The 24,122-nt window shown below is 50.3% G+C and overlaps 9 protein-coding genes across 10 annotated transcripts; 3 read left to right on the top strand and 6 right to left on the bottom strand.

Moving 5' to 3' along the window:
* Nucleotides 1-60: 60 nt before the first annotated feature.
* PV07_09698 (uncharacterized protein) lies at nucleotides 61-1,852 on the bottom strand (the record flags this gene model as incomplete). Its single annotated transcript, XM_016396977.1, has 3 exons — nucleotides 834-1,852; nucleotides 569-764; nucleotides 61-518 (listed from the first exon to the last, which is right to left on the bottom strand). The coding sequence occupies exons 1-3, from the start codon at nucleotides 1,734-1,736 to the stop codon at nucleotides 61-63; spliced, it is 1,557 nt and encodes a 518-aa protein (XP_016244168.1). The 5' UTR covers nucleotides 1,737-1,852.
* Nucleotides 1,853-4,219: 2,367 nt separating this feature from the next.
* On the top strand, nucleotides 4,220-5,276 carry PV07_09697 (uncharacterized protein; the record flags this gene model as incomplete). The annotated part of the gene is made up of 2 exons (XM_016396976.1): nucleotides 4,220-5,095; nucleotides 5,145-5,276. 2 exons carry the CDS (start codon nucleotides 4,220-4,222, stop codon nucleotides 5,274-5,276), a joined length of 1,008 nt encoding a protein of 335 aa, XP_016244167.1.
* Nucleotides 5,239-6,516, bottom strand: PV07_09696 (uncharacterized protein). Its single transcript, XM_016396975.1, has 2 exons — nucleotides 6,410-6,516; nucleotides 5,239-6,354 (listed from the first exon to the last, which is right to left on the bottom strand). Exon 2 carries the CDS (start codon nucleotides 6,343-6,345, stop codon nucleotides 5,347-5,349), a length of 999 nt encoding a protein of 332 aa, XP_016244166.1. The 5' UTR covers nucleotides 6,346-6,354; nucleotides 6,410-6,516; the 3' UTR covers nucleotides 5,239-5,346.
* Nucleotides 6,517-6,834: 318 nt separating this feature from the next.
* PV07_09695 (uncharacterized protein) lies at nucleotides 6,835-8,329 on the top strand. Its single transcript, XM_016396974.1, has one exon. It carries the CDS (start codon nucleotides 6,953-6,955, stop codon nucleotides 8,111-8,113), a length of 1,161 nt encoding a protein of 386 aa, XP_016244165.1. The 5' UTR covers nucleotides 6,835-6,952; the 3' UTR covers nucleotides 8,114-8,329.
* Nucleotides 8,330-8,395: 66 nt separating this feature from the next.
* Nucleotides 8,396-10,000, bottom strand: PV07_09694 (uncharacterized protein). The gene is made up of 2 exons (XM_016396973.1): nucleotides 9,181-10,000; nucleotides 8,396-9,129 (listed from the first exon to the last, which is right to left on the bottom strand). Exons 1-2 carry the CDS (start codon nucleotides 9,442-9,444, stop codon nucleotides 8,830-8,832), a joined length of 564 nt encoding a protein of 187 aa, XP_016244164.1. The 5' UTR covers nucleotides 9,445-10,000; the 3' UTR covers nucleotides 8,396-8,829.
* A 1,806-nt stretch (nucleotides 10,001-11,806) lies between these two features.
* Nucleotides 11,807-13,817, bottom strand: PV07_09693 (uncharacterized protein). The gene has a single exon (XM_016396972.1). It carries the CDS (start codon nucleotides 13,654-13,656, stop codon nucleotides 11,959-11,961), a length of 1,698 nt encoding a protein of 565 aa, XP_016244163.1. The 5' UTR covers nucleotides 13,657-13,817; the 3' UTR covers nucleotides 11,807-11,958.
* Nucleotides 13,818-13,992: 175 nt separating this feature from the next.
* On the top strand, nucleotides 13,993-15,672 carry PV07_09692. Of its 2 annotated transcripts, none has more exons than XM_016396971.1 (2): nucleotides 13,993-14,587; nucleotides 14,708-15,672. In XM_016396971.1, the coding sequence occupies exon 1, from the start codon at nucleotides 14,221-14,223 to the stop codon at nucleotides 14,539-14,541; it is 321 nt and encodes a 106-aa protein (XP_016244162.1). In that variant the 5' UTR covers nucleotides 13,993-14,220; the 3' UTR covers nucleotides 14,542-14,587; nucleotides 14,708-15,672. The 2 variants fall into 2 exon arrangements, with proteins under 2 accessions (XP_016244162.1, XP_016244161.1); XM_016396970.1 differs by having other exon boundaries at nucleotides 13,993-14,608.
* On the bottom strand, nucleotides 14,541-19,207 carry PV07_09691 (uncharacterized protein). Its single transcript, XM_016396969.1, has one exon. It carries the CDS (start codon nucleotides 19,048-19,050, stop codon nucleotides 14,704-14,706), a length of 4,347 nt encoding a protein of 1,448 aa, XP_016244160.1. The 5' UTR covers nucleotides 19,051-19,207; the 3' UTR covers nucleotides 14,541-14,703.
* Nucleotides 19,208-19,939: 732 nt separating this feature from the next.
* On the bottom strand, nucleotides 19,940-21,067 carry PV07_09690 (uncharacterized protein). The gene is made up of 4 exons (XM_016396968.1): nucleotides 20,941-21,067; nucleotides 20,591-20,880; nucleotides 20,321-20,533; nucleotides 19,940-20,256 (listed from the first exon to the last, which is right to left on the bottom strand). Exons 1-4 carry the CDS (start codon nucleotides 21,014-21,016, stop codon nucleotides 20,038-20,040), a joined length of 798 nt encoding a protein of 265 aa, XP_016244159.1. The 5' UTR covers nucleotides 21,017-21,067; the 3' UTR covers nucleotides 19,940-20,037.
* Nucleotides 21,068-24,122: the final 3,055 nt, after the last annotated feature.

The following is a 24,122-nucleotide window of genomic DNA, read 5'->3' as shown; positions in this document are numbered from 1 at the left end:
GAGAGTTGCCTCGATGTCAACCCGTCACCTCTCCCCAGGCTCTGCGCTACATGACTGCATTTACTTGCTCACTTCCTCCACCTGCTCATGCACAATATTCCCGCTCTTTGCTTCGTTTGCTGTCGCTGGGTCGATGCCCCTCCTAGCCGCGAACTTGTCTTCAAGTCCAAAAAGTCGGCTCATTTCCTCCAAGGTGCGCGCTCGCGTTTCAACCATGGCGTACCGGACGAACAAGAAGGCCAGCACACAGATCCCGGAGTAGATGATATACAAGCCCCAGCCGATGGCATCTCCGATGGGAGGACTGGCCTGCGCAACGATATAACATCCTGCCCACAAACTCATGGTGCTCAACGCGTTACCCTTTGCCCGCAACGCAACAGGCCATATCTCGCTGGCATAGGTCCAACTGCCGACTCCCCAGCTGATGTTGAAAAAGACGTAAAACAAGTACGGGAACACGACGATCGCATAATTGCCACCCGCGCCCGGATATTTCTCCGCGTGCCACTGGAGGACTTGTCTTCATCAGCGTCGCGCAGTTCCGGAAGCGTCTCGAGCACCTTACCTGTAATCCCAATCATCGCACCCATCATCCCGATCACACCGATTTGAAGCCAGGTCTTCCGTCCGAGTCTGTCGAAGACAAAAATGGGGATCCAAGCGAAGACGAACAAGACTATCCCAACGCCCCCTGTCGCCAAGTTGCGTGTATGTGCAGAGGTGATCCCGCCACGCTCGTACAAGCTCGGTGTGTAGTATAGCTGCAGTGCCCATACGGTCAGTTTTCTCTCTCCCCTTGAAACTTGACGCGGAAGAGCAGTGATTCTCACAATGGAATTGGTGCCTGTTATCTGCTGGAAGAACTGCACTCCCGTTCCAATCAGCGTGACCCGCAAGGTCGGCCATGTGAACATATCTTTCCAGGTAGTGACCGCTACCGTCTTCTCGAAGGCTACCCTTTCGGCAATCTCTTGCATTTCAATTTCCGCAGCTTGGTCTCCGTGTAGTCTCGCGAGCACCTCTCGTGCGCACGAGTGTCGATCTTGTTGCACAAGCCAACGTGGGCTTGGGGGAACCCAGAGCCAGCACCCAACAGCAAGGACAGCGGCAGGAATGATCTGAATGGCCAAGGGAATACGCCACCAATCGGGAGTATCCAGGTATGCAAAGCCATAGTCGAGCCAGAAGGCGATCAGCTCTCCCAGGCACAGGATCATCTGCTCGATACCAATGATCCGGCCACGCAAGCCTGCTGGGGCAATCTCTGAGACATATAGCGGCACTCCAGCTGCACATGCTCCTACTCCATATCCAAGAATGACACGTCCAACAGTAATGGTCGGAACATCGTATGACGCAGCTTGAATAACAGCTCCAATGATGAACACAATGCTGGCAATGGACAAGGTTCGTTCTCGACCACAATGGTCTGCCAGATATCCGATGCTCATCGCGCCCATAAAGCAGCCCACATCATACAGCGATACCACAGCCCCTGTGACCCAGGAATTGGCTGGCTTCATGAGGTGGATCCAGCGATCGTCAGCCACTATGATTCCCATCACACCTTGGTCATATCCGAAGAGGAGGGCTCCCAAGGACACGAAAGCAGTCACAAGGTAGACATATGGGAGGTTTGCGGGACGAGGACTGCTAGCATCATAGTTGTGCGGACGCTCAATGACTTTGGTCTGCTTCATCGAAAACATCTTGCAAGATGCACCGAGGCTCATGAAAGTGATGGGAGATTGCCAGCATTGAGAAGATTTCGAGGGCCTTACCAGCAAGCAAAGAGTTCTTATACTGCTGATACGAGTCACAGCCGAGAATTCTTGTGGTACCTCTCGTTGTGGAGTTGTCCAGGCATGCTGTACTCGCTTTGGACATATCAAGGTCGATCATCGGAATCGCTAACCGGAAATGATTTCAAAATAGTTAGCCTCCGACTCGACAACGGGTCTTCACGCACAACTCGGCGCCAATGCGCGAGAGCCCAAAATTCTCCTCTCCATGACAAACCAGACGAGTCAATTTGGACGGTGCGGGGTGTTCCCCGTCCAATTCCACGTCCGCTCGAGCTGCTCTCGTGCCATGCTGGTTGGCCACCCCGTGCGGAGCTCTGTCTGCACCAGGAGATCTCTCAGAAGTCCCTGCTCCGACCTCGAATTGAAGCGATCTCCGACTGCAAGATGTCAGCAGTCCAGTACACGTTGCTATGGGGAGAAAACTTGCACAATGCAACAGCCATGCATGCCACTAGGCTTGCCGGAGGGGTTTGTGGATTCGATTGAGCTATTCCGCACAGCGTCCTCACGTCCTTTTGGACGGCCTGTTCCATCTCCATCATTGTTCGCTTATGGGATGGACCAACACGGGGTAACGGACGGTGGACGCTGAGTAGCAGATGCGCCATTGTTATGTATTGCCAGCCCATCACTGCAACAGGGTCATCAATGTTGTGTCCAGGGGTGTGGTCGCAGTGGCACTTACCATGACAATCCATCTGGATTCGAATATCTGGAAAAGAGTTCTCTAGCCTACTAGTGTTCTGGTATACCGGGTCAAAGGACGTCGGACACTCTCTTTGCCATGTCTCGATCTCATCCAATAATTGAAGATACCTCGACATGGTCGTAGATTCCTCACCAAAGACGAAGGCTTGTACTTTGCCACACTGATACGTCGCTTGGAGTGTCCATGAGCAATCATCAGAAGGGCTTGAGGACGGCGTCATCTCGGGCAAAATAAGATTAAATGGTCTTTGCGTCGTGAGAGACATGAATATTTCCTGACGAAAAGCCGCCCAATAACACGCTTTTCTCAATTCTGTGACTGGTAATTGAGAGCGAGCCTGGGATGCCGTGATAATGGCTTGAGTTCCGAAGAGGTGTTTCTGAGGATCTGATCCCACTATCGGTACTGTTTTAAGAGTCAACAAGGCAGATGAACGGTGTCCTAACACACTAACCATCCATCTCTTCCAATAGTCGTAGAATTACTATGGCCGCAAGAAGCTCATCATCTTGGATTGCGGAATTATCTCCAAGCCTTGGAATCATCGTGTGAAGACAGGTGTCGTAATATCGATCGGCCGCGAAAGGTTCAAACCCGCCCGTACGACTTCGGTGCCGGGCAGCTAGTGCCAGCAGAGCGTTGGCCAATGTTGCATTTTGGCGAGCTCTAAGTGGAACTTCGTACGCAAAATGTCTATCGGCGTCGCTGAAGTCGAAGAAACAAGCACAATTGTCGATGAAGTATCTCACCAACTCGGCGGATTCTTTGGTGGAAAATGGTGAGTCGTCCTCTCGAGGTCCTCGTGTGAGACGCAGTGATGACTGAATATATTCGCTGGACAAGGACTGCCCAGTAAGCAACGATGATGCATCATTCAATGCCACATCACTCGACTGCTGTTGAAGCTGTGGCTCTTCGACGGATTCCTGCTGAATAGCAATCTCGTGTGACCGATTACGCGCGGCTTTGCCATGTCGCACCAAAGGAGTTTCATCTACGAAATCAACTGCAAATATCACTATCCATTAAATACCTCTGAAGGCTTATCATCTACCTTTCGGGGGGACAGGCACCCAAATTTGTTGTGTATCGAAATTTCGTGGCCTGGAATGTCGTTGATATCGCGTTGGATTGCGGGTGCACTCCCGGCCAGCCTTAAAGCAGTGCCCGCATCGCGGATGCTGGCCGTCACCTGAAGGAAGTCAGAAACATGACGGGGTACTGCGGGGCCACAAGCGAGGGAGAGTCGCACATCTGATATGTTTCTTGCGACAGAAATCGCAGGGCATGTCGGTCGAGTTGCAAGAAGGTGCACAAGGGAGAGACGCGGAGAAATCTTGATTTGTGGAGTAGATTTCTGTGGGGAAGTTGCACCTTCGGGATTCTTTGCCTTTTCTGTCATTCTGGCTCTACTTTGAGAGATCTCGGACCGAGACTTCCTTTCTTGGACTTCGCCTTCCTCTCTCACCCCAATTGGGAGTTTCCCGGTGTCGATCCTGCATGTCAATCAGACCAGGGTGGCGCGTGGATCAATCATGGGCGACTAGTGGCATCAATCAGCTATGTCTCCACGTTGAGATTTATATTGTGGCTGCTGGTGTCGATATCCCTCGACCTTTTCATTCTTTTCCAAAGCTAGTTGGCGTCATCCTACCAAGCTGTCTACGATATAGCAGAACCAGAACCTCCCGCTTTCTTAAAAATGCCCCATGCAGAACACCCCGAGTCTCAACTGACATCAGGAGAACAATTCTTCGTCAACGACGGACCCTTGGCTCCTGGTCAGTATGCTGACTTGCGATCGACAACGCTGGATACTCCTATTGAAGAGGCTCGCAGACGGTATAAAGAGGACGGATATCTTTTTGTAAAAAGCCTGCTGCCGAGAAAGGATGTTCTCAAAGCCAGAGAGGAGTATTTCAGGCTTCTGTCCCCGAGCGGCGTTCTCAAGCCCGGTACCAAACCTGTCGACGGCATCTTTGACGAAACTAAGGATAAGCTCGATTTCCCCGGGATTGGAGCTGGCTTCGCAGATTCCAATGGTCGCCCTACAGGGCCGCATCCCGAAGTGGCTTCGTTGTTTGTTGATCTAGCTCTTCAAGCGCACACCGAGGATTGGTACAAGGAAGATTTCTGCAAACATCCAGCCTTGCGGGATTACATTGCAAAACTTACGGGCTGGGGTGATGATACGTTGGGAATTAGGAGAACGCTCCTGCGGAACAACACCCCTGGAAACAAAGCAATCGGAGTACACTATGACCAGATTTTCCTGAGACATGGCGAGGACACTGCAGTGACCGCTTGGGTTCCCATGGGAGATATCTCAAGGCAGGGTGGCGGCCTGATTTACCTCGACAAAGGCCACACCCTCGGTGCAGAGATTGAGCATGATTTTACGACCAAGGCGAAGGCTTCGGGATTGACGGATGAGGAGGCAAAAAGTGCCTTCAACCAGAATATGATGAGTGGAGGGTTGCTGGCAGACGGCCCTGCAGAATTTGGGAAGCAGTGGAGCCGTCGCTGGCTGTTGACGCCATACGAGGCTGGCGATGTTGTACTTCACAGCGCATATGCTGTAAGGGCGAGATCCTTTACGTGGTTATCGTTATTGACTTCAAATGCAGATCCATGCCTCGACAATCAATCACGACCCGGACAACAGGATACGATTAGGAACAGACCTAAGGTTCGTCAATAAGTCGCGTCCATGGGACACCCGTTGGGCCAACGATTACGCTTTCGGAGATGGTGTTTGATGCCATCCTCGGGCAGCTATTGCGGCAGGGGGCTATTTTACAAGATATCAAACAGCTGTCCCTCTCAGAATCAGAAGTCGTCAACAATCAAGCCCATGCTTTTCTCCCTAGCCATGCCAAGCAGGCTACCTGCCATGACCAAGTCCATGATGCCCATGCCCACACATTTAAATATGAGATTTCCTCCGGTCTGCAGGGGCCTCATGTCCTGTAGTTCCCCAATCTCGATCAGTTTATCTGCCTGGACATTGGCCTTGATTAGTTCTCCCGCCTCAACAAGGCATCCTTCCTTCGTATCCACATAGATGTGTTCGCCGGACAAGAGAGTTTCGGAGTCGACCTCCTGCATTGACGGCTTGTAGGAGCCTATCAGGGAGATGAAGCGAGACCTTTTATCGAGATAGCTGAATGGGAAATGCGGTGTTGTTGATGGGGTGCAGCAGCATATTATATCTGAAGACAGAAGACATTCTCGTAGCTGCGAATCAAAATCCTCGGCCGTCTTCAGCAGCACCCGACAAACAAGGTCGGGATTCCTCTGCTGCAGATCCGAGAAGAGCCACTCCATCCTTCGAGGACTGCTCCTGTTCACGACGGTGACGTGCTTCACGTCGCCAAGCAAGAGAGCAAGTTTCAAGTGCCACTCTGCCTGTCGACCAGCCCCGAAGATCACAAGGTTTCTCTTGGTATTCGGCCATCGGATGTACGGGATCATGACAGCGAGGGAGGTCCGGAATGCAGTGACTTCCTCGGCATTCAAGACGCCCAGCAGTTCTCCATCCGGCGCGAAGACATTGATACAGCCTTTGAGTCCTTTCGGACTGATGGTGACGGTCTTAATTGCCGTCGAGGTAGTGATAGAAGAGGGCATGAAAAGGGAGGTGTTACCGGTCCTCGTCACGATTGATTCCCTCTCCGGTTGGTGGATCGTTTGCTCCGACGATGGAGCATTTTTGGTGGCAGAGTATGCGCGGAGAATACCGTGGAAGTCGGCAAGTAGACGATGGCATTCTGAGACGGAGATGTGGGAGAGCAAAGAGTGCACATCACTCTCTTTCAGGACGATCATTGTTTGGGACTGGGAAGGAGTCAGAAATTACTCCTCGACTTGAGACCACTCTAATAGGCGCTACCTGGCAAGATAATGACAGATGGTCAGTCTGAAAAAGTCGACCGAGGACTAGATATCTAGGTACCCATTGGATACTTAGGTATTTAGCTCTGTCTAGCGATCACTGGGTGCGAGGGGCTTGTCAGCTCGGAAGAAAAATTATTACACTCCGAAAGTCGCCAATTTGGTGCCATTAGGCTATGAAACAGAGGCACCCCTCAACCTTCTCGATTGAATTTGTGTGTGTGCCCTTAGATGCCTCCGGTCAGACTGCAGGCACAATGTGATTTTGGAGATAGGACTGTTGTTCTCTCATATCAATTCTCACATGATTATCTTGACTCCAGTTAAACTAGCTGATACTCCTTGCAGGACTAGAGACTTCATGAGTTATTCCCAAAATACCCCGCTCTGCATCACACCATGTAAAGGTGATGCCAGACATGAGAACACCTTCTCTAAGCCTGAAAGGAGCCCTGGTTCTTGCGGACACTGTTCCACTGTCATAGTCTTTGCCAAAGACATCTCGTAGTTGGCTCCAACCCGAGAAGCGCTCACTTTCACCATGCCAACCACGTCCAAAACATACAGTCTTCTTCTCCTCGGTGACGTAATGATTGGCCGTCTCATCGATGCCCTGCTGCCCACCAGTATAGCCCGCCAGTCGCCGCAGTCCGACCCTGAGTCAGCCGCATGGACAGTTGACAAACACATTCTGCCACGTTACCCCCAACTCAAATCATACAACTACCTCTCACCGTGGGGCAACAGTGTTGACTTGATTCGCAAGTCAGATCTTGTGCTTGCAAATCTCGAAACAGCTGTGACGACAAGCGAGAAGAAGTGGCCGAGCAAGGTGTTCAACTACCGTTCCCACCCGGGGAACATCCAGTGTTTGACAGAGGTCGGTATAGGTGGTGGGGCGAGACGGGGCTATGTGAGCTTGGCGAACAACCATACGCTCGATTGGGACATTGAGGGTCTGCAAGAAACAGTCAAAGTGTTGGCTGAGAATGGTGTAGAGTTTGCAGGGGCTGGCAGAACAAAGGAGGAGGCGCACAAACCCGCCACACTGTGGGTTGGAGGTGCAGATGGGTGGGATATCAAGTGCTGGAGTTTCGCAGATCACCCGAATGAGTGGGCGGGAGTGGACGCCTTCAACTACATCGAGTACACGGGGAAGGGGAGGGACACGGTCAAACAACAGCTCCTGGCGAAAGATCACAGCGAGGGACAGAGAAAGTTGGGTTTGAAAGTTGTGTCGATGCACTGGGGTCCAAACTATCGCTGGCGTCCCGCAAAGGAAATTGTCGACCTCGCGCATTGGATGATTGACGAGTGCGGGGTGGACATAATCCATGGGCATAGCAGCCACCACGTTCAGGGCGTGGAGATATACAACGGGAAGCTGGTGATCTATGGGTGTGGAGACTTTGTGGATGATTATGCGGTCGACGGCAATTACAGAAACGATTTGAGTGCGGCGTGGAAAGTTTCCGTTGGTGAGAAGACGGTAAAGAAGGCGGGAGAAAGCGAGCTCGAGGTGAGGAGGCTGGAGGTCTTTCCCAACAGGATCCAGCGGTTCCAGGCACACCTATTGAAAGGAGACGACCCAGATCATGAATGGGTGGAGCGTACCTTCAGGAGATTGTGTCACCGGTTCGGAACTGAGGTTGAGAAAAACTTGGGAGATGAAGCGCAGATCGTTGTCGAAGTCAAGACCTAACCGTTCAATTCTGTTGAGGCAGAGCGCATGGATGGTCATCTGTCGTTAGCATGGTGATCAACAACGTCTTTCATTGACCCGCTGGATTAATTGGGGCCTTGTCCGAACAAGCCACCCGCGCAGCGATCGGCAAGTTCATATGATGACAGGCTATGTACGGAGTGCTCGGTAATGTATGAGTCTCGTGATTGGACTGTCTTGCTTCACATCTTAATTCTACAAGTGCTACCACGGTGCGTTGAACACGGCCTCCTGCTTGGACTGCGGGAACGATTTGGAATGCTGAGAGATTGGTCGAATCCTATCTACCGAGTGATCTAAGTTGCAAATCATATCCCAGTCCAGGAGTTACGCACACGAAGTCGGACATCAGTTCGTGATTCCGGGATCCCTTCCGTCCAACTCCTGTCGGATACGTGGTGCATCCTCTAGAGCGTTTTCATGAAGGATAACAGGACCAGATGCCGGTGCACAAGGGTAGGTCTATTGAGTCTGTTGTGGAGAATAGTATATGATTTGCGAAGAAATAGATTTCTACTTCGGCACAACCCAAATTGGCATGAGCGGTGGCAGATCCTAGCTGGCGCGTAGCCGACATACCAATAGCACCCAGAAGAACCTTAGAAACACGTTCATATCATGGTGAAAAGACAGCCGTGACCTTCATCAAGAAGAGACTCTGGCCTCAGACCCAGCACACTTCCCTCACCTGTGCTCTACGCCAAAGGAAGTTTGGTGCCATTGCGGCTGTAGACCGTGAAGCCAGTGTCGATGCCCCAGCCAATGTTGTTGAATTCGACGAACATGTCGGCAATCTGTTTCTGAGGAGTGATCTCAAAGAGGTTGAATCCGTTGACTGGGATCTGCTTGCTTCCAATGCCTGCCATGTTCCAGTACCATAGAACGTTTGTGCACCCAGCGACCATGGTCTTGTACGTCGTGATGTTCGTAATAGATGGAGCGAGGAGAACGCCTTGAATGTATTGAGTCTTGCCAGAGAATGTGACAGCGCCAATCTAGACTGCATTAGTAATAGTAGCTAGCCATTGGTAAGAATGTATCCATACTGGGTGACCAGCAAGCATATTGATGGAGTCAGACTTCTCGAAAAAGCTGTCCCCCAACAAGGCTTGGGCAGTGGCATTCGATGCGGCGACGTCCGGATGATCGAGAATGCTGATGAATTTGGCAACGATGTCATCAGCGTCGGCTTGAGTCAGGCAAGTACTTTCAGGGCATTGCGGACCCGGACCGTGCCAGTCTCTCCAGCTGGGAACAGCGGCGACAGTGGAAGCCAAGAGGAGAGGCGCAACAATGCTTGTGAACTTCATGGTGATTGATATTGTTGAGGATTGATGTTATGAAAAGCTGGAAAGGTAAACCCGGTAGAACGACAATCAATTAAAAAGAGTGACTGGAGCGAGTTGAAACGAGCGACTTGTGGAGGGAGCAGTTTTGCAAGGAGTGATTTGAAGCCTGAGTACTTGTAGCACTCCGGTCAGAGGCAGACGGAGGCTTTTGTATCTCCCGCCACCACGACAAGACATGGTCTCTCGTATGTCGGGAAAGGAAGATTGCCGTAATTTCTTCTTACTCTCGCAACTGAAGCAACATCCTGCCTTGTCCCGTAGCCTTGTCCAAGCCACGTCTGGGAACAGCTTGTTGAACACTTGCATGAGGTTCGCCCGCCACCGTCTGAGGGCAGGGGTATAAAGTTTTGGCCAAGTCCGGGTATCGGTGAGCCGACTATGGGTGTCGGTGAATTCTGATGCTCAACTGCCGCAATCTGCTAGGATCGTCGCGTTAATCATGCCTGGATTTGGTGATTAGCTGAAGCGTTTGCAAGGTTGTAGCGTTTGCTCAAGGCAACCCGCCCCCGCGATTTGCAATTTCCCAAACCCGTTGTTGTCCTACGTAGAAATCCAGATATCGGCGCAGCTCAGACCCTTCTCGAGTGTCTGGACAGTTGAGATGAAGATTCATTCGACAGACCCCTTACAGTGGGTCTGTACTGCTGGAACAGGAAGGAAATGTGCTGGCGGGGGAAGAGGCTCAGTCAGCGATGTCTGAGGTCAGCCAGGAGGTGTAGCCTCTGCTGAATGCGCAATTCACAGCCTCGAAAGAACGTATAAAGGAAATCTGAGATTAAAGGGGCAGATACACTTGGCACGTTACCAGTGCGATTAGATTCCCGACCAATAATAATGGGAAATACGACAAACTCCTTTTTTAAGGCGTTCCTTAAACCTCCGTTCGACTGGCCTAGCCCGTCTTTGGATATAGACATAACTCTTGGCGATGCAGGGAATGGCCTACAAAGTTTCATGAAAACAGCAGACAAGTGATACATCCTTCTCTCCTAGTCTTCGTATTCCAACACGACTATGGAAGGACCCCTGTCACATTGGCCCCAAAAGGCAGAATAGGATTTGATGAGCATCTTGCCGTCTGGTAGAGAGAATCCAACGGCGTTCATTTCACTTTCGGAAGGATGGGATCCCCACGCTGACAGGTTGAAAATTCCAGGTTGATGTTGCCAACAGGTGCCTCGGGCACGCTCTGGGTCCAGATCGACAACAACACCATTGGTCAAATCGTCACCGGTTCCTCTGCGCCTCTCTTGGCCAACTCTTCTTTGTCCAGGAGAACGCACGTACCGGTCTCCTGTGAGTCAACAATTTGCCTTGCAGCAGACAGATCTTTGCTCCGGGGGCAAAGAGCGATGTGATGCGAAAGCCTCGCAGACATCTGTGGCCTTCACAAGATTGAAGCAGAGACTTCTGACATGGGGCCGAATCTCAAATCGAACTGGCTGTATCTCTTGGCTGGCTGTACATCAGTCAGGCTAGAAAGTCACCCAAAGATGAGGAAATCGAGATTCTGGATTTTAGGGTTGTCGCGCAGAGGTACGTTCGTGGTGTTAGCGTGATCATGTCTGCGTACCAGAAATGCTATTCTAGACACGTAAAAGGCTGCCACCGGTGCGTTTGTATCAGCAATAGCCTTCGCTGATTCAGTATCACTGTAGAGGGTGCCGTAGTGGCATATCATTCGGTCCTTCATGGCACGCTGTTTGACCGAGGCCATCGAAACGCATTCGAACCCATGTGTTCATATTCCAACCCACATTTGACTGGGCACGAGATTGGATGGGTGTGATCAGGCGCTTCTCATGTTCGTATTCGAAAGGTCAGCTGCAAAATAATTGCTCTTAACTCACTCCCTTCCTTTGAAATATCGGATAAAAGGAAAATTTCTTGTCAGATGAAGCATCGTTGCATCGTGATCAACGGTCGTCAAGGTCTAGGCAAACAAGATCATCCGGTGTTGGTGGCGTTTTGCAAGGCGTGGAGGCAATTCAGCATCTGCTTTGTGTGGCGAACTCTGCACCCCTGCGCAGAGAATATCTTTGACGTTGCGGTGCGCTGAGCCAAGCGTTTGGAAAGCTTGGTGCTAGATCAGGTAGACGCCATGGTCGGGCGCTGCGAGGCCTAGGGGTAATTTCGTAGATCTTGGCCGCTGGTAAACGTGGTATCACAGCATAGGGTTCGTGCAACTGCTTCCCAAGATTAGACTTCATAACCATGTCAAAGCCGGCATAGTAATGCAAATTTGATCAATGACGCTTTGAAACTTTGCGCGAAACAAATCCGGTTCTTTGATACGGTTCAGCCCATATAACGTTGATGGAGACTCTGAGGCAGGGGGTGTAAAGCGAGCAGAAGAAGAATGAGCGTAATGAGAGGAATTGACCAATTCTGGTAGCTGCAGGATTTTGGCCACATTCGCGAGCATTTCTCTTAACATCTGAGAATGGTCTCAACTTTCACCAACAATATTCCTAGCTACTGCATGAAGCTGGTCGCGATAGTGATGATGGCCGTGTAGATCATACAAACAATACCCAGTATCATCAACACGACATCTCCAGCCTTCGCCCATGTCGACGTTGCCACGCCTTTGTAGTGCAGGAGTGGCGGATAGATGTACACAAGCGGAACGCAGCAGATCGAACCAATGAGCGCCACGAACGTGTCAAGGTTGCTCGATCCCAAAATTGCCACCAAAGCACAGAGAACAATGAGGACTGTCCTGAACCCGTTCTTCTTCCACTTGATGGACGTGTCCCGTTTGCCAGAACGATGACCAAATATCTTGCCTTCAAGAATTCGAAGGGCTGGAAACAGCTGAACGGGTGTACCGGCCATAACGGCAAGTGCGTACAGGAGTTGGACGGCGTTGACGAGTCTGCTCCCTTGTGGAAAATTGGAAATGACCTCGATCTTGGTCGCCGAGCCAAATGTTGCGTAGCAGAGGGCCCCTATGGAGGTGAAGATAACAGTGATGATGAGCATGATAACCCAGAGAAGTGGCTCGAATTTTTCGGGCTCGCGCATCGACGATTGAATGGGAAGGATGAGGCCGATGCCCTCGAAAGTGAAAATGGCCGAGCCAATAGTAAGGGTGTAGTGCTGAGGGTTGAACAACTGGACGGTCGAATTGAGTCCCTGGTCGACTAGGCTGGAAATGTCATAGTAGTAAATGTAAGCCAGACCTAGCAATATGAAAATGTCGGCCACCAACGCCGCGGGACCAAGCTTCGAGATATTGCGAATGAATGCAAGTGGGATCAAGGCGATCAGCTGGAGGGCAATCAAAATGTTGGTCGACACGGGAGCTAGACCTTTGGCGACTGCGACTTCGAACGAATACAGATTTTGCGCGACGAATACTGTCCCGGCACAGACGAACCCGAGTTGCGAGATTGTGACTGACCCTAGGATTATAGCCCTCATTCTGGGACCGCCAATTACCTCACCGAGCTCACCATAGCCGCTCCTTTTGTGGATTTGTCGACATTGCAACAACAGATGAAACGCCCATGTTGTGACAAGGGAGACTGTCAACAGTGTCATTGACGAGAAAAGGATGCCCCCGTTGTTGAAGGCCTTGGGCAAGAACATGATGCCAGTACCGATGAATGCTTTGAGCAAGGTGAAGAAGGTCTTCGTCGTACCCGCGTCTCCCTTCTTGGCCATGGTGGTCCGTGGCCGAAGCAGTGGTCTTGTCTCTGAAGGCGCTCCTTCTTCATCTTCAAGAGCCGATTCGTCTTCCGAGTCTTCTAAATCTTCGCCAGCAAAGGCTCCGTAGAGAGAAAGAAATTCGACGAAATTCCTGGTGACCGGAATGACTGCAGGATTGAAACGGCCGTACTTCTTGCGGACGAACTCTCGCCGGAAGCCACCTGGGGCAAGTTGCTCAGAAACCGATGTCTCGTTCTCCATTGTGGTGGAGGAGTCATTTGGATGGGAAAAGGTAGCAGCTCGCTGTAGTCTGTTCCGATTTTGGATTTTGTACAGATCACGGTGTATGTCACCACCTTGCAATTTGAGAGATGACTCCGGCTCAGGCTCCCCGGACATTTTTGGTGCATCATCGTCAGCATGTACACCGTCATAATCAGCAGTATACCCCGAAGGCAGATGCCCAGCAACGACTCGAGCCGCACGGTTGTCATCGGTGGAGTTTGGAGTGTCCGACATGGTTGCAGAAAGGCCAGAGTATGACGCCACAACACAGAAGGAAGCGAGTGTCTATTCGGTCGGGAGTTGAGTGAAGATTGGCCCCATGAAATGGAGATTCTTCGATGCTATATTAACGAGCTTACGATATGTGCGGACTTGATATTAGTGTAAGATGCTCAGCTGTCTTTTGCAAAGAATGTTGAATGGAGGTGAAGCTCGAAACGTCATTTCCACAACTGCAGTGCTTTCAAGGCTGCACATCCGATTGGCTAGATCCCGCACGCTTGGCGGGTAAACGACGACAAAAGTTCTGGATGTTTCCAAAACATCGACCGTGTTTGTGGCATGCGGTGCAACGAACCATCTTTTCTGGGGATCTTTTTGAAGACTCCTTTCTCCCCATCACTCGCTCTACATCATGGCTATTCTTTGCAGAAGCGTATCTGAATAGATGAACGATCATGATCCTGCCTCGGGTGGGAGAAGCTAAACGACCGCATGTCCAGTACTATATTTGAGCCCTGCTAATGTTATGAGCCTGGGTAGGATCTAGGGATACTATCGAGAACTTGAGACCTCCTCATGTCGCTGCTCCACTGTCCTCTCCTACCGCACCCTGTGACAGCATCGATATTACGAGTGTTCGCGTCCGAAAGCGGCTGCTTTGCGAGGGACTTTCCCATTCTAAACCGCTCCTCAACATATCGCATGTTCAGTCGTGAACTCAATATGCGCTTCCTGTTTCCACACGCCACGGCCTCATTTGATGGTGCCCTCGCCAGCACCGAACAGGTCACGCGCTCGGCGGTTCCCACACCTGCTGTAATCGGGACGAAGTTGAAATACAAAGAGGTTGCAAAGCGGAACAGCGATCTTTGGCGCACAAAAGCTGGATGGGTCTGATGTGATACACGCTTACCATCTCCCTGTGGAGTGTTAAAAGATCACCGTAGGTTATCTGGCCCTGATTGTGCGACAACTCCAAAGCAATTCCTTCCTCTATTTTGTCTATGTCCATCTACCCGTCCAAGCCGAACTTCCGATTAGACGCCAACAATTTTTGATTCAGACTCCAGCCCCGTCAGTCGGGCCGTGGTAAAGGACACGACCAGCTGAAAGCACAACGCAAGAATCGGCATTTTCCACTGCTGTTGCCCGATGAGCGATGGTGATGATTGTACTTTCCTGCAACTCCTCCCTCAATACACGCTGTATTTCAGCAGATGTGTCCAAGTCGATACTGGCTGTGGCTTCGTCCATGATGACGATTGCGCTTCTCCGCAGTATTGCTCGAGCAAGACCAACCAATTGTCGCTGCCCCTGACTCAGATTTCTTCCTCCAGTGTCGATCTGCGTCTCAAGAGTCCATCCATACTTTCCGCAAACTCTTGATAGCACGGATTGACAGGCAAATTTGGAGTGTTCCTCCAATGGATCGAGGTTGTGACGCAAAGATCCAGGGAAGAGGATAGGCTCTTGTGCCAGGAAGGTTATTCTGCTTCTCAACGGCTGTTTATCAACTTTGGCGACGTCGACGCCATCAATCAAGATACGACCGCCCTCTGGAGTGATGGTTGCTAGCAACGCCATGGCCAGAGTTGACTTTCCGGACCCTGTTCTACCCGTGATGGCAGTGGTTGATCCCCCCTTGAACCGAAGCGAAACATTTGTCAATGCCGGTTCCAGATGAGGCTGATATCGAATGGTGACATCCTCAAAGACGATATCGCTCCCATATGTAGGCCATGCAGCGGGCGGTTGAACCGAACTCGGGGCTTCTTGTTCGATATGGACCAATTCAACCACCCGTTCAACAGACACAAAGTTGAGTTGAAGTTGCCCGTATGATTTGCAAATGGCATGGGTGGACTGGACAAACTTATTAGCTGAGATCAAGACAAACGCGGTCAAGCCGGCCGAGAGGTTGGAGAAAATTGCAAGCATAGTCAAGAGAAACGTGGAGACTGCCGACAGGGTGTCGAATCGGTACATAAGCCAGGCCTGCAAACTCCAATAAAAATGGTCCATCTTCTGGAATGCGTCTGTGACCTGAATGTTTCTTTCCTGAAATTGTGACTGTGCACAGAAAGCCCTGACGGTCATCAGCCCGTTCAGCAATGCGCCGAAATTTGACATCAATGGGGTCAAAGAGACCATTTCAAGCCGTCGCAAGCTTTGCGAGGTCGGTAGAAATTGAAGGAAGATCAGCACAAAAGCCAGGGTTAGCGAAATGGCGAATGCCAGAAAGATCGGCGTAATGCTGGCAATGACGACCATGGAGGAGATCCAAGCGACGGCATACCATATGACTATCAGGAACAGCTCGGCGATATTGCCATCGACGGTTCCCATATCAGAGGTCAATCGATTCATCAATCGCCCAACCGGCGTCACGTCATAAAATTGGAAGCTGGTGTTGCTTATACGATCCATGACGACCTTGAACATTCGACGCGCAGCAGAGTATGTGACGACCAACATGGACATCTGGGAAAGCATAAGTCCCAGGGTCTCGCAGACCACGATGATCAGAAAGCCGAGAAGCCAAGGTCGGACGTTGACAGCAGGGTCCGGAAACCTGTCGAACAGACCTGAGATTGGACTTTCAAGGAGATGCACCTCGAAGTCAAACCCCTCCAGGGCCAGAAACCAGAGTTTGGCTTTGTTGTATGCTTCTCCCCATTCTTTTAGAAACCAACTTTCACTCACGTATGTGACGCGACAAACGACAGCCGTCAAGACAACCATGAGCCACCATCTCAGTGTCCCAGCTTTGATATATTCCCAGTAGACTTGAAGCTGCACTCCACCATGGGCTCGGTGTTCGTCTTCAACGAATTTTTCCGGTATCGCGGCGGATTCATCGATTGTTTCGACATTGCTCACGGCCTCATCCGGTTCTGCCTCTGGTGCTGTTGCCGACGTGGTTTTGGACAGTTCCTCATCGTTCCGATGCAGCAATGCTGTTCCGTCAACGATTTCGATCAGCTGCGATGCGACGTGTTGACAAAGGTCGGTCCGGTGAGTTACGAGAATGACGGTACGACCCTCCATTATACTGCCGCATAAGCATCTTTTGACAATCCATTCGGCCGTTTGTTGGTCCAGGGCGCTGAGGGGGTCATCAAGCAATAGAATTTGCGCTCGACTGTACACTGCTCTCGCAAGAGCAACTCTAGCTTTTTGGCCGCCAGATAAACCAATGCCGTTCTCTCCAATGTTGGAAAGATCACCGTACTTGAAATTGGCAAGGTCTGGAAGAAGGGCACACGCTTCTAAGGTCTTCTTGTACCGGCCATCGTCATATTCCGAATTGAACAGGATATTTTCCCGGATGCTCATGCTTTGCAGCCACGGTGTTTGTGCACAATAACCGACTGGTGCTTGTGGCTTCATCAGTCTCCCCTGACGCAGATCAAGCTCCCCGAGAAGAGCCTGTAGTAAGGCAGTTTTGCCTGCTGCCACGGGGCCGAAAATAACAGTCAGCCCCCGGGAAAATGAGAGATTGAGATCATGGATCACTTTACCCGTAAGACCGGGCCATGAAAAGGAGGCATCGTGCAGCTCTAATCGATCATCCATATACTCTTGAGTGTCCACTTCGTCAATTTTGTCGGGTTCAGCGATGAACTCTGAGATCCGTCCTACTGCCACCGAGGCATTCAGCAAGACGGTGATCAGCGTTGGTATCTCTCGAATGTTGCTCTGCAGAAGGGAAAAAAGCTGCAGTGCCGGGAAAGCAATGTCGACACGCAGCTCTTGTCCTGCGGCGATTGTGTAGGCATAAAATGTGGCTACCGGGAGCATGCCGCTGGCGAATGAGTTCAGAAATTTGATGGCAGAATTCAACAGGAAGGTGATGATTCTCAAGTTGAGCTCTTTCTGCCGGGCGGTCATGACGCCATCAAGCCATGTGAGGTGCCACCCGTACCATCGCAGATGCCTTATGGCCTCGACATACTGACTGATTTTCTGTAGTTTAATGTCGGTAACTTTGCGCCGTTCCCTTTCCCAGCCGATGAGGATGCGGGCGAGGACATAGTTGAAAATCTGTGCAATAATAACTACTGCCACACCGACGAAGCAGGACCACCCAAGGAGTTGCCATATGAGAAAGACGGAGAGCAGGAGACCGAGCGGCTTGTTGATCAGAGTTTGAAATTCCCAGAAGCGTTGCGCAACTTCGTATACATCATTTCGCATCAGATTGAGGATCTTCCCCATTGATGCCGGTGGTTTCGTCTCACTGCCTGCATGCTTTCTGGAAATGAAGGATTTTCCCTTTTGAATCGCCTCTCGGGCGCGGTGAGCGAAGCTTCTTGGTCGCTCGACTTGCCCGCTGACGACTCCTGTGGATTCGGGCAATGGACTAGCTTCTCCAACATCGGGAGTGTCTGGCGCGACTTCGACGGCGGACTCCAGCTGGGTCTCAGCTTGCTGAGGCAAACCACCAAGAATTTTCCGATTCAACGTCTTTTCGTATAACATGGTGATCATCTCGCCACGAGACCTTTCGTAACAACGTCTCCCAAACCACAGGCTAAAGACTGCACTCTGAGCGGCCATGGCTCTCACCACAAGCATGAGCATCGCGTACATGACTGCGAGTCGTTTGTCAACAGCTATCGTTTCCATGACCTGCAGAAGCTTTTGGAGGATCATGGGAGTGGAGTAGTTGGCAGCCAGTTCGACGATTGCGAGGATTGTGAGAAGGACCAGGTCAATCCAGTTTGCTTTCAGGAGCCTTTTGACAACGGTGCCCTTAAGCTCGCGGAAAGCGTCATGCAGATGTCGGTGTTGAAACTCATAGGGGAGGACCCAGACATCTTCGTCATGAAGTTGTCTCCTATTCCCGATCTTAATCAGAGGTGACAACCAAGATACTGTCATCCACTGCAGCAGCGTTAAGCTGTCTTCAGGAGATCGGAATGCATGGGAAGGTGTGGTGAAGGGACGACCAATCTCGTTGCAACCTAGGACTGGGTCACGTAGCGGCATATTGACCACGACGGTAGTGGCAGTGGCCGCGAGTCCCGCACTGCAGTATGTAAGTACCGCATTCCTGCTCCCCAGATTTTCGTAGAAGTGAGTGGCAATTAAGCCTATTCCCAAGGTCAAGATGGCCACAAAGTCGAGAAAGAGAAATATCGAGCCAATCCTGGGGCGCCATACTGCAATATAGAGCCCTGCGGCAACCCAAAGCACTGTAGTGACTATGGACCACGGCGTATTGGTTGCGACGACAAGTTGGGTCGCGGATCCGACCACTGAGAGTACGAAGAGGCAGAATGTAACCCATGGTGTTGCCGAACTCTTTGCTTCAATATCGGGGACCGCGAAGGGCTCTTCGATGAATGGTCTCGGCCATATTTTGATAAGTTTCGACATTGCATAGTTCGATTTTGAGCCCATAGTGGTTGAGTATGCCACGCCGACACCAAGGGCGCACAAGTCCGATTTCTAGGCAGCAGGTGTGTTGAATGAGCTTTTGTCGAAACCGCGGGCCGTTACTGCTGGCACTTCATTTTGCCGGCGCGATGTCGAGGGCGAATCCTGTCGCCAATGGGAGTTCCACGTGCATTCATCTATTCACAAGCTTTGAACTGGAAGATCCAAGAAGACGGTGTAAGATGCAGCGAAGAAGAATGCAAATGACCAGCCAAGACACTAACCAGATCAAGATACTAGGTACCTGTTCGGTGCCTATCGACCCGAATCGACCCTTGATCCTGAGTCTGACCTTCCCTCAAGACATAGAGGGTTTGATGAGTAGAAGAAGCTTCCACGAAAGGCACACACTTGACTAATGTTCAAGTGAGTGCAACATTCTATCTAATAACAAAATGTGTCCGAGGTCTTAACAGCGATGATGTGCTGTCAGACGTTGCCATTTCTCGCCCAAGTAAACTCCGGGAATTGTTCATGAGTACTAGGACTCGCGCGCTCCACTGCGCACAAATGAAATCATTATCCTACCCTATAGCGACATCTCAGTTGTGTGGCAGATCAACGTGTGAGTAGTACCGGTGCTGAGTAAGTCTATAGTCCGACCTCACCCGTCTTGAAGGCGCTTAAAATCCCCCGAAAAGAAATCAAGAGCTGGGCGAAACCAAGGACTGGAACATTTTTAGGAATCTTCCACGTCCCTGCAAGCCAATTTCCGATGCAGCACAAAGCCTTGTATGTCCCAGGCACTATTCAACCAGAAGACTCCGCTAATTGAATACAAGGGTAGAATCGCATAGAGCATGATGGCACGTGAAGTTTGTCAAGGGCATTCTCCTTGGTTTACCTTTGAGCTCTAAAACCCAGGCTGTGGGAGAGCGTCAAAGAATAGACGAACCTATAGAGAGGACCACTGTCATCAGATACCTCAATTTAATACGGGGCAACGGTATATCATCGAAACATCATTCCTCCATCAACAACTATACTTGTCCCAGTGACGAAATCGGACGCCGGGCTACTCAAGAACACAGCTGTACCACGGAGGTCTGAAGGATTACCCCATCTTCCAGCTGGCGTGCGATTGACAATGTACTTCTCCATATCGGGAAACTGATCCAGCAGCGCTTGCGACAGGGGAGTTTTGATGTATCCGGGGCAAATACAGTTTACCTGGGTACCTTAACATTAGGTATCCGGACAGAGATAGGTTCATTATGTATCACTCGGCACTTACCTGAATTCCGTGACACGCCCATTCATTACTAAAAGCTTTGGTCATTTGTAAAACCCCTCCTTTAGTCGCTGCATATGCCGAGACATTTGTCATTGCCACGAAAGATGTAAAAGAACCGAAGTTTATAATCTTTCCCGGTCGATCAAGTTCAATCAAACGTTTTCCAAATTCTTGAGCAGCAACATAGGCCCCTTTCAAGTTGACTGAGAAGATCTAGGATATATAAGTGTTAGCCCGATGCTTTCATGAGACGCGCAGCTAGCCACTAACCAGGTCAATTTTCTCATCGGTCATGTCCTCAATGGGACCCCTCCGGTTTAAGCCCGCACAGTTCAAAAGAATGTCGGGCACGATGTCCGACTTCCATATACGATCGAATGTTTCCCGAAGTTGCTTCGAGTCTCCGACGTCGCACTCGAAACCAGTAATTTCCCTCCCAACTTTTCTCACTCCTTCTTCCAGCGTAGCCTGGCCAGGGTCCTGGGGAAGATGGATAGACACGATATTGGCCCCAGATTCTGCTAGGGCAATACAAATTTCCAAACCAAGTCCGCCGGTCCCTGTTGAATCGTCAACACAGATGGACTAACTGGCCAATTTAGGATCCGAGCCTCCCCCACCTCCAGTCGCAATAACTGTTTTGCCTTCTAGAGAGAAGAGCTGTGATGTTGGAACACGACGAACTTGAGTGCCCATGGTTTTAAGTTAGACGGAAAATACATTCAAACTATGCAAGGGAACAACTTCTTGATCTGTTTTGAAAATATGGATGAAATTTGGTCCTGCTCGTTGCAGGTGTTGCCTTTTGAATACCCCATTACCCCGCACAACGTAGCTTTGCCGAAATGGCCAAGGTACGGGAATTAGGCTCAGATGAAAATGCACCTAGACTACACATGTAGATAATGCATATCGGTATCATATTTCTCAACTCTCAGGTTTTTATAGTTTAGTTGTGAAACTTCTCCTTTCTCTTTCTCTCAATAACCTTGGGAGGATCTTCCTAGAAGGACTTTTAGGAATCACACTGATGAAATCGATACCGCCGGTGAGCCATTTATGTCGTGCCTTTTCCTTAACATATTCTATAATGTCTTGCTTGATCTCGACCACGTTTGCTTGGGCAAAATTAGATCTGACTACAAAGGCCTTTGGAATGACAGCACAATCCGCCACTATTGGGCGGCTTAGAAGACAGGCTTCGAGCTCGGCGGGCGCAACTTGTAGACTCTGGGGGAGTTACATAGATAGCTCATGAGTCCTCTCCCGTGAAGAGAGATAAGTGCCACTTTCGCACCTCTGGAACTCCTAGGCTCCTGCAGCGACTTTCCCTTCCAGAGTGAATTCCTCATTTGCTAGCCATGCTCCACCTTCCCGTCTCCTATACGCGCTCTTTGCCTATGCTTATGAGGTCTTATCATGTCAAGTCTGATTGCTTAGTGCCTCGTCGCACTTCCATGCTATCTGGTAACAGATATTGAGCATCAGACCTAGTAAAGTGTCTTGATAAACTTGCAAACTGCGCCTTCTCGCTGTTACTCGCGGGCGAAATTAAAAATGGTCTCAAGTTGGAGAGTTCGTCCGTCCTCAAGCAGTCAGACAGTCTGTTAATTCATCCTCTATTGACCATTGCTACTCTTCCGCCAATCACAGCCCCTCAAATGCGGCGAGATAATGTCTTGGTTGGACAATCCTCTTCGATCGTTATCTCGATCATGCCATCCTTCCCACAGAGCACGCCATTCTCACTCGAAAAATTGGTTTTTTGGCCGTGGCAGACCAAGATGCTCCCGAAGCGTTGTTCCCTCGTAATCTTTCCGGAAGATCCCACGCCGCTGCAACTCTGGGACCAACCGTTGAGTCACATCATCCAGCCCTTCCGGCAAGAAAGGCAGTGCGATCGTAAACCCATCGCACGCCTCTTCATTCAACCACTGCTGCATACTATCTGCAATACTCTCGGATGTCCCAACAAATGCAAGTCCAGAGTACCCTCCTTGTCGCTGGGCAAGTTGTCGCACCGACAAGCCCTCCTCTGCAGCAACTTTTAGAACACCCGCACGACTGGTCTTACTCGCGTTTGTCTCGGGAATGTCAGTGGGTAGTGGCCCGTCTGGATCGAATTTGGATGCATCTGTGCCGAGTGCGATTGACAATGAAGCAATGCCGCTGTCGTAGTGGACTAAACTGTCGAGTTTGAGTCGCTTCTCTTGTGCATCTTGGACACTATTGCCGACAACAATGAAAGCAGCGGGCAAGATCTTGATGTGATTGCGATTGCGGCCAGCAGCAACAGCACGCCCTTTGATATCAGCGTATAACGCTTTCGCAGATTCGATGTCTTTTGGTGAACAGAACACGGCTTCAGCTGTTTCTCCGGCAAGCTGCTTTCCGGGCTCGGACTGACCTGCTTGGACAATGACGGGCCAACCTTGAACGGGTCGTGCGATGTTGAGTGGTCCTCTAACTTTCAGCTCGTCTCCTATGTGGTTCAGGACGTGAATCTTTTCTGGATCGACATACGTGCCGGACTCGATGTTGCGGACGAATGCATCATCCGCAAAGCTATCCCACAAACCGGTGACAACATCATAGAATTCGCGTGCACGCTTGTAACGATCTGAGTGATCCATATGCTCATCACGACCAAAATTCTTTGCCGATTCTGGATTGCCAGTAGTGACAATATTCCATGCTGCGCGGCCATTACTGATGTGGTCGAGAGAGGCGAAGCGGCGTGCGATGTGATACGGTTCGTCGTATGTTGTTGATGCTGTGGCTGCCAGACCGATCTTATCCGTGACTTGTGAGAGCGCGGAGAGAAGAGTAAATGGCTCGAAAGACGTAACAGTGTGGCTTCGCTTAAGTGCTTCGATTGGCATATTTAGCACCGCAAGATGATCGGCCATGAAGAATGCGTCGAATTTGGCATCTTCCAGTTTCTTAATAAACGACTTGAGGTGTGTAAGGTTGAAGTTGGCGTCTGGGTATGCTCCGGGGTAGCGCCATGAGCCAGTGTGAAGGGAGACGGGGCGCATGAATGCTGTGAGATGGAGTTGGCGTGGTATATCTTTGCTTCGGATAGCAAAGTTTTCGCGGTCACCCATGTTTTCGATGGTTTTCACAGTCGGTATAAAAAGCCAACGATTCCAGTCTTCTTGTTGCGAACATGGCTGAATACCAACAGTGTATATTAATATATGCATCTAATACGGGAAACGCTGACAAATGCGGACATGTCGCAATCACGACATTGCGCTTTGGAGAACTTGTACATGACAGGGATTTTAGACATTCAGTTTGGATTTTGATTACTGTCTATGCACCAAATGCTAATCTTCGCTGTCTCCCTCCAAGACACTGACCGGGACGGATCAAAGAGCTATTCACTCTCGCAGACACAGTTAGCAGTGCTATTCTAGTTTCTGGATAACATCTGTCTCTCTTCAGTGGGTAGATAGTTTATAGTCATTTAGAATTCATATTTCTCTGATTATGTTTGTGTAAAAGTCGCTCGAAAATTTTAAACACACCTATTTTCATATTCCAATTTACATATCTTCCAATAGTATAGAATAAATAGAAAGGTGAAATAGTGTATTCATGGAATTCTACTCGTCGTGAGAGTAGATCTCAAACAGGGTCGACACTTTTGAGCAGGGGGGTTTTCCCGGTCTCACTGGGGCTTAGTTCTGGGGTAATTCCCTGATAGACATATCATCTATCCATTTATACCTCGGTTTATGTCCTCCGTATCTCGTATTTCCCCCGCAATCACTTATTGTGTTCCCTATACGAAAAT

Source organism: Cladophialophora immunda (assembly GCF_000835495.1).
Source record: "Cladophialophora immunda strain CBS 83496 unplaced genomic scaffold supercont1.6, whole genome shotgun sequence".
NCBI classification, from domain to species: domain Eukaryota; kingdom Fungi; phylum Ascomycota; class Eurotiomycetes; order Chaetothyriales; family Herpotrichiellaceae; genus Cladophialophora; species Cladophialophora immunda.
The sequence above is the reverse complement of the archived record's forward strand: the minus strand, read 5'-3'. Positions and strand labels throughout refer to the sequence as shown.